Source organism: Rhagoletis pomonella, unplaced genomic scaffold (genome assembly GCF_013731165.1).
Source record: "Rhagoletis pomonella isolate Grant_MI unplaced genomic scaffold, Rhpom_1.0 Rhpom_scaffold_01676, whole genome shotgun sequence".
Lineage (NCBI taxonomy): Eukaryota > Metazoa > Arthropoda > Insecta > Diptera > Tephritidae > Rhagoletis > Rhagoletis pomonella.
In genome coordinates, this window is record NW_023460230.1 from 1 (window position 1) to 8,959 (window position 8,959).

Genomic DNA, 8,959 nt, shown 5'->3' on the forward strand with positions numbered 1-8,959 from the left:
ATGGGTCTATCTCTTTTTGTTCTGGTACTTACAAACATCGGACCAAAGTTATAATACCATTTCATGCTCATGAAAGGTATAAAAACAAGCTCCTGAGATTCGCTCATATATGGGGTGTGCATATTCGTATGTGAGCATGCAATTGAAATACTAGCAGCAAATGCGATTTAACTTAATTCTGAAATTCAAATTGATATGGGCCAAAACCCGAACATAGATTAGAGCCGGACTTAGCAACATTGCCGGGACTGCAAGCCTTCTATAAAATGTTCCATCCATTTCGTTATAAATCTTAAGCTATTTAAATAGTTATTGACTTAATCCACTCGGTTTGCTATGGCAAACTAAGGCTTGGCGCCGGGTAAAGTGAAACCTCAGCATATTAATTTAACTCCCTTCGGCATAAAACTTTCAGTGCTTACGCATTTTTCTTTCTCCACCAAGATTATGTGTTAAGGACTTGACAGCTGCTACACAAGCTTATGACCAACAAATTAACTAAGGTTAAAAAGTGTAATGCCAAAGAAGAATCGTCGGTGAAGTGTTGACGTGTAAAAATAAAAGAAAACAACTGTAGCATATCAAAAACCAAACGCTGTCTACTATTGGCTTTGGCGAGTGAAACGCAGAGGTAGATAAACAGGCTTTGCTGGTGTTTTTTTAGTGCTGGTGTCACAAGTGACCCAGCTCGCTGTTGGCAGCTGCCTATTAAAGAGTAAGGGCAATTTGCGATGAATTTTATTGTAGATATACACCAGCAGCTGGCTATTGAAAAAAGATTTAAATTAAAAAAGAAATAGACTAAAAAGATAGGAAGAGAAATAAAAATAAAAAATAAAAATCCATCTTTAGCTGAATTTCAAATGCATACTTAATTATGTCAAAACGTTTATTTAAACAACTGGTGGCCTACGGTTATTTTTCTGACATCTAGCAACAGGCGATTAGTAGCGAAATGTGATACCACCAATGGAAAAATTTACTTTGAATGGGGATGCAAAATATTTGTATGAGCAGGGAGAGGCATTTCGAATGGCTATTAGACTATAGGACTCGGTATCATCCAGTTATACTTGGAAACAGTAAATATGCAAAAATTTTTCATTGGAAAAACAGTCAATTTAACTCACATTGCTACAAATAAAATTCGTTGGCTTGCTGTTTAAGGGCCTTTAAGAAATATTAGTTCGCGAGAAAATTCGAATTACGGCTCAAAAATTCTACAAAATGGAAGTATTTGAGAGTTATAATAATTACAAAAAAAAAACAAAAAAAAAATTAAAATTACAGTTGGAAACAAAAAATAAATATGTATTACATTATAGATTGTGTGTTGCGGGCGGTAGTAAAATATATTTCGATTCAAATTTTTTCCAAGCGAAAAGTGAACATATAATTTTTTCCTTTGATAAAAATCAGATATAATTCAAAAACTAAAAATGTATTTGTTTTTAAAATTCATACTTAAATGCATGTCAAAAACATTATAAGAACATAAAACTTTGCATACATTTGTTACAAAATTAAAAAAAGGAACATACAAAAATTTCGTTTCGAAAAATCACATTTTCTTGAGCTTTTTCAGAATTGTTTTCTTAAATAATTCATATTTTTTAACCAAGACTTTGAAATAATTTTTTTTTCAATGTTTAAATTTTTTATGTTTCTCCAGACATTATTTATCTATAGTTTTCCAATTTTTTTCAACTTGCGATTCGTAAAATTTTTAGGTCGAATGAATTCGTGTAAAAACGGAACAATTTTTTTCTGGACCGTGTTAAATCAAAAGCGTGTAAAACAAAAACCATATATTTAAATCAAAGTGGCAAACTTTATACAAAATTTAGAAAAATTCAAAAAATTTGAATTTAAACTTCAAAATTTTCAATTTGAGACTTTACAAAATTTTGCCAGAGTATTCAGTTTAGTAGCCCATGCAATTTTCGTCTAATGAAGTGCGAGTTTCAAGCAGCAAAAAAATCTTGTCGATTTTTAGTTATTTTTTTGTGTTGACGGCTTTTGCGTTTTTTTTTTTGTATATAACAAATGCAATTTATAAAAACTAGCGTTGAATTTTTTTTTAATTTTGTTGCGAACGGTCTTGCGCATTTTATTTCATAAAAAAATTCCGGTTTATATGTTAAAAAGTGCAAAATTCCGTCAGCAAAAAAGAAAAAAATTATTAAAAGTCAACGCGATTTTTAAGTCGCTGTTTACATTATCCTTAAGATGTAGAAATTTCCGAATCTAAATACTTACCAATATGCATATCATCCTTATTTCAAACTCAAGCATGTGCTCTTCGCAGCTGAATATTACTTTAGAGCACTGGTGCGTATGCGTAACGTTCAAATTGGCATACATCCTCGGTCTGGCGGTCAAAGTAATCAAAGTGTCTCCGGCTAGAGTTTTTGGCACCCTTTAAAGAGTACGCTATTTGTTATTGTTTGCCATTAGCGCTAGTTGAAAAAGCATACTTTCAGGGGCAAATGGCAATGGCAAGGATGCTGATTATTTTTGTGCTAAGGAATACTTACCAAGCAGACGCCAAAGTTATATTATTTTTCAATTTACGTCAATTCACACATTTCCGTAACTAATATTCACTTTGCCGCTCACTCTCTGTGGGTAAACGAAAAAAATAAAAGAAATAAAATAAGTACTTAAATGAAAACACAGTGACTCGGCTGCAATTGTTAAGCCAAACACGTTGTTTCAGGCCGTGCGTATCTGTGAATCCTTACGCTGACAGCTAACATGTCTCACTTAAGCGTGACAATAATTTTGGGGAAAAGCTATCGATTACCAGCTGCTGTATATGCTGAGGAGCTCGTGTGGAGAGCAATGATATGATAAATAAATATTTAGGTTTCGTTTTCAGTTCTTAAGAGATTAAGTGGCTGCTATAAAGCATACGAAAAAATAACGAATAAAGTAAGCAACAGCAGGTAATGCGGTTGAAAGCGTTTTGAAGGTCACACGTGCAGTGTAAAGCTCATCAAGCGGCTATTTGTTAGATGACTTTCCGTAAGGCTCACGCCTAGTACTTGTACATGTGTGTAAGTGTGTGAGTTGTAAGCTGATACGGCAGATCGGTAAGCCATGGCAGCATGGCATTTGCGGTGCTTAGACGTAACTTAGATATATGTACGTGCACATCTACGTTTCTGTTTACTCAATTTTTCGGCCATCATGTTGATAATGGGCAATCAAAAGCAAATTGAATTTTGGCAGTCTGTTTTGATTGGCATGAAACGAAGTAGGATAAAATTAATGTGAATAAATAGATCAAAAGAAAAAATTGTTTGATGCAATGATGGCTGGATATGTACATTTAATACAAAAAAAACTTTCAAAAACGTATATCAGCACATTTTCAATACATTTTGAAGTGAGATAGGGCATTTTTGAATCGAATTCTGAAATAGGGCGTTCTTCAACCAAATTCTGAGATAGAGTGTTTTTCAATAAAATTCTGAGATGGAGCGTTTTCGAACTGGCAGCCGAAATAGGTCGATCTTCCACTCAGCCATCGATATATACATACATACATATTCTCGTATTCATTTTTTCGCATTCAGCTCTGAGGTTTGGGTCAGTCTGGCGTAAAAAATATATGCGATTAATATGCACCAACCGTGTTAGTGGTCCATCCAATTAAGAGAACTCTCAGAAGTGCCACTGGCCAATTTACAATTTGTACCTATATATGTATGTATGTATGTAAGTGTTTGAAATTTTATATTCAAGTTCTAATAAGAAATATAATCAAACGTCAAAAAAGAGAGAGTGGTGCCTATTTAATTTAGCCATCCCTCGGATTACTTAACTCTGGGCCAGTTTTCAATGCTGCAAGACATTGTCTGGTTAAGGAATATAACAACTTAAATCTGAGCTATTTAACTATCTATTATAAATATATTTAACTCTGGATGTTCTGCAAGTGGGCCTGAGTTAACGTAGAGTTCAAAGGAATATTTATATTGATTAAAGTTGCTCATACGCCACGTAACACCCATAGTGCACACCATTTTTTTTTTAGTTTGGTATGCAGCATTGAATTTTAAGCCTTTTTTATGTTGTGCTACTAACAATATCTTTCAATTGTGTCTCACAAAGAGGAAATTTGTCTGTTTGCAACTTTAATCACTTCCACTTTGCTTAGCAATTATGACAAAAAAAAACAATCAATCTTTGACAAAGTAAATAACCAAATAATGCTTTGATGACAGCCGCATCCTCTGGATGAAATATTAAGCTTATATATATAATTTTTTTTTTATTGTTATTTAGGTATGTTCAGTGAGGAAAACCATCCTAAAAATTGTTAAGACTTTTTCTGTTTTTTAGCTGCGATTTTCTTTCATTATATGTATGTACATATTTTATTTTATAGCTTTTCTTTTTACTCTGCCCACCGCCAGGGCTGTAAAGTTTTCGTGTACTTTTCTTAGCATTTTTACAGACATATTGCATGCCCTTTCTTTAAAATGTTACACTCTGAATTTGTTTTTCGAAAAAATATAACGCCGTTAGTTTATTTTACTTTTAAAATTTTCTACGTCACAAAATTCTCTTCATTTCCCACTTTGTTACCTATACGCCCGCTACGTACCTGTCTCTCAAGTGGTTCAAGCGGTCCCTCCTTCTACTCCATTTCCATATCACATTATTTTGTCTTGCTACTATAAATATCTCCCCTCTGCCACGTCCCGCCTTCTAAACTAACTCGACACAATGTGCTTTTACCTCCACACGCTCGTATTTTGCAAGCTATCATCAAACTGTAGATTGTGGCTTATAGCTTGCTTTAGTCTAATAACTATTATCTGAGTCAAATTCTATTATTTCTTTTGCTCTTCTTTTATTATTTTTCTCTTACCTCTTGCAGCCACCTGAACGACAACCGCTTGGTGCACTTCGAGTTGCATGCCTTCGATTGCATGCAGAATCTTACATCACTGCTGCTGACGGGCAATGAATTCAAGACATTGGATCCGCGTGTCTTGCAGAATCTGACAAATTTGAATTATATGTAAGTAGAGTGGTATGCAATATGTTGTTGTTGTTGCAATGTATGTACATATCTGCAGTTGTGTGGGTATGTTTTCTATGGCGAAGAGCCCTTCTACAAAGCTCGTAACGTTGATCAGCCACAATGCACACAACGTGGCACTGCAGTGCAAAACATTGACATAATACTCTGTTTCATATCACATTTTCTGTGACTTCTTACTATTTAGTTTTGGTTGTTTTCTTTCTTATTCTTCCTTCAGCTACTTCTCTTGGTTCCATTTGTGTCGCGCCGCCCTGCATGTGCGCGTCTGTGAACCGCATGGTGATGGTATTAGTAGCACTTATCACTTGTTGGATAATCAAATATTGCGCGCGAGGTGAGTGTAAAGGAGGGAAGTGGGTGGAAAAGGGTGAAATTTATATAGTACATGTGTACATATTTAAATGTATAAAATACAAGATTATGAAAATTCTTAGTCTATGTAGTCGTTCAAGTAAATAATGTTTTCAGTCAGCGGCAGGCAGCTTTTAATCGAATTCCAAAAGGAAGGCCAACAACTCAACATAATTTAATACGATTTCACTCTCCCTGATATTAAAAAGCATTGAGCATTCTGTGGATTAAACAAAATAAAAACCTACAGAACAAATTTACAAATAGGAAAATGTATACGGATACGATAAAGAAACGATATAACTATAAAAATTTGTATACCGATATGTAACTTTATAATCGATATCGATAACATATATATATTTTTACTGATAAATATCGATAAAAATGTAGCTAGATTGAACTGAACAGTCAAATAACGGTTAAATTTAGGTTGAGGTTTTACCATAAATACGTATCTCTACATCAATTAAGGAGGGAGCAAATGTAAAATACTTTTGTTATTCTCATCGTAAAGGGAAGAAATGTAAAAAACCTTTTGTATCCCAAATTTGTATCGTTATTTGGTTGCATTCAACAAAATCTTCCATCGCTATATTTTTAGTCCTTTCCACAATTATTTTTTCATTTGTATTAAGCAAATTTTTTTTACGAAGAATGAAGCTACTAACTCAGAAATTCGATGGATAAATAAAAAAGCTGATCGGGGTACAAAACTCAATAAAAATATTAAAAATAAAATGTTAATAAACCACAATACATTGACAAAAAAAAAGCTGTTAATGGTCAAATGAAAATGAGTTACGATTTTTTATATGAGCAAGAAGGAATATTACTGTGTGAATTTTTTTCATTCACAATGCAAACTTAAACTGAAATTGATAATATCTTGGGAAAATAACCTGATCTTGAAAAACGGTTTATAGATGCGTAACCTACGACCCAAAATTAAGTTTACGTCTCTTGTAGCTTTTTTTTTGGGTAATTTTAGCGTTCCTACGGCGAATCGCCGACGCATTACTTGTTGGAAATTTTGATATATTGATAATTTGATCTAAAACTGTAAATTTAGAATTACGAGGAGAAAAGAGTCATCATTATCCTTATAATATTTCCATATTTTTTTTTTAAATACGTTCATATTCATATTCATATTGTAAGGGTTAAAAAGTGGAAATAAATATCTGACATCTTGGCAGTTGGTCAAACATTTTTTCTCACCTAAACATTGGACGTAAGTTTTTAGCTAAGATAGTATTATTACAATTTTTTGTCCAGAATTTTCTAACTTACGCAAAAATTTAAAGGGTTAAGCTGATTAATTTTTATTTACAAAAGTCTCCCATTTACTCATTAAATAACATGACTAAATAAATATTCGCTTCCCCTGATATGGATTTTTATTGACTCAAAGCCAAAGAGTTGACATACTTTACGTCTTTGAATTCAAAATAGGGGAAATATACATATTAACATACAATCGGAGTTGAAAGCAAGCCAAATACTTTTAAGCAATGAATTGCATGATTCTTCTAGTGGCTAAAAAGCAAAATCAAAAAGTCGTGGCAGAAGCAGCAGCTTTTAGCTAAATAAACTGAATTTCATTGAAATTTTACTCATACGCCATAGCGACCTCTGTGAAGTGCATACAAATGTATGTACGTATGCCTGTGCAGTTGGTGGCATAGAAAATTATTTGAAATTCTTTTCTAATTTGTATTAAAAACAAGAATTAGAGGTTAGTTATTGGAAAAAAGTAGCGGCGGAAAATTTTCGTCCCTTGAAAACAAAAAATTTAATAATAATTTGCCTCTTCAAGAATTAAAAAAAAAACAATTTTTCGAACTTTCATTAAAATTTTAAATAGAATCAAGCTAGTTTTCTGCTCTTAAACAGAAAAAAATTTAATAAGAAATTTTATGGAAAACACTTTTTTGCCACTTAAAAGCAGAAACGAAAAGCCTTAACACCTCATACAAAACATTTCTCCGTGCAACAGCATGCAGAAGGTAACAAAATAAATAACTTTGCTGAGTACAAATAGTACACTAACAACACTTATAACACCACCGGTCACGGGCAAAGCAGCCTTAACCAGCGCAGAAACAAAACCGCATTCCATATCCAGCCGGTTGTACGTGCTCAAATTGTCTATTTACCAGCCGCTCGCTGCCAGAGTACAAACTAAACGAGCGTAAAGCCTGAAAAGGGCAAAAAATCTGCTTTAAAACTAAAAGTTCTACTGGCGCGTACTGAACTTGCTGTCAACTTTTCTTTTGTTTGAATTATTCGGTTGGTCTCTTTCGGCGTTTTTGTTTATCTTTTTTTATTTCTCTGTTGGCAGTGAAAACTTTTTGCAGCAAACAGCTGGCGCGTTAAAAACGGAAGTTGTGCACTTTAAATGCTCAGGATTTAATTGAATTAGCTGTTGTTCGCTCTGCTGTTGTAATTCGGATGTATTGTTAAAACGGAAATCTAAAGAACTTTTCAGGCCACATCTCCTATAGTTAACTGAATTTTAACAAATACACTGGTTGGTCATAACTTAGTAGTAGTCATTTTTTTCGGGCGAAACTTAGGATAGGCAGTATATGACTGCTAAAAATAGAGATCAATAATTCAAAATAAGTTCGAAGTATGAGTAAAAAGTTAACACTTAATGGGTTTCACAGTTATTTGTCGAGTAAAATCGAGCATATAGCACCGACTGTCTTGGAAATTAGAATATACCCCCCGCTGAATCAGACCGACTATACAAAAATAGTCTGTTATTGACAGGCCATTCATGGGAAATTTTGTCCCTTTAATTTTTTTGAGTTGCTTCGTAGCAGGTTAAACTGTTAAGCCCACTTTGACATTAATCACCTCTTAAAAACCATGTCAGATCTGGCCTTTTCCTGAACCTGCTGTGTGATGAGAATGAAGACGACATGCAGGCGATTTAGACTGGGTTGAGTAAGCTGCGTCAACACAAAAAAATAAGTTTATAGTAAAAAAATATTTTTAAAAGAAGCTTTCCTAAATATGAAATAAATTGGACTGGTTTACCAAATATATGGACTCCTGCGCCACCTATCGGACGAAGTTCTAAGTCTCTAGGTCATCGGGAAGTGCGTCAAAAATGGATTGATTGATTGCAAGATTTGCTCTAAACAAACATACTTACATACATACAAATATACATACATACATACCTACATGCATACAGAGCAAGTTAAATAAAAGCTTTAAAGAAACAGTGAACGATATTTGTTCCGTTTTTCTTTTATTTTTTGAGTAATTTTCTGTTGTGGAGAATTTTCCAGTATTCAGACATAAAATTAATAAAAAATGCTAGTTTCAGTTTCAATGAACTAAATGTTTAGAATTTTTAGATTCTGGTATATAATTAAATAAACTAGGTGAAACCCCGGTTTAATCAATTGTAAATATCCGTTTTACTCGGTATTCGAAAAATCAAGGTTTCAAAAAACACCGCCTCAAAATATTAAAAAAGAACCGATTGAAACCGGTGTGACGAAAACCGAGTCAATCACCCAACACTATATA

General features: G+C 33.4%; 1 protein-coding gene across 1 annotated transcript; it reads left to right on the forward strand.

The window, feature by feature from the left end:
* The first annotated feature begins 4,862 nt into the window (after positions 1 to 4,862).
* Positions 4,863 to 5,741, forward strand: LOC118752592 (relaxin receptor 2-like). Its single transcript, XM_036487485.1, has 3 exons — positions 4,863 to 5,035; positions 5,277 to 5,393; positions 5,678 to 5,741. The coding sequence occupies exons 1-3, from the start codon at positions 4,944 to 4,946 to the stop codon at positions 5,739 to 5,741; spliced, it is 273 nt and encodes a 90-aa protein (XP_036343378.1). The 5' UTR covers positions 4,863 to 4,943.
* Positions 5,742 to 8,959: the final 3,218 nt, after the last annotated feature.

Bases quoted from the DNA above. Each gene is read 5' to 3' on its own strand.
- LOC118752592 (XM_036487485.1), top strand. From the start codon at position 4,944: ATGCAGAATCTTACATCACTGCTGCTGACGGGCAATGAATTCAAGACA. The intron at 5,036-5,276 runs GTAAGTAGAGTG...TTCTTCCTTCAG, and splicing joins CTGACAAATTTGAATTATAT to CTACTTCTCTTGGTTCCATT. The intron at 5,394-5,677 runs GTGAGTGTAAAG...ATTTACAAATAG, and splicing joins AATCAAATATTGCGCGCGAG to GAAAATGTATACGGATACGA.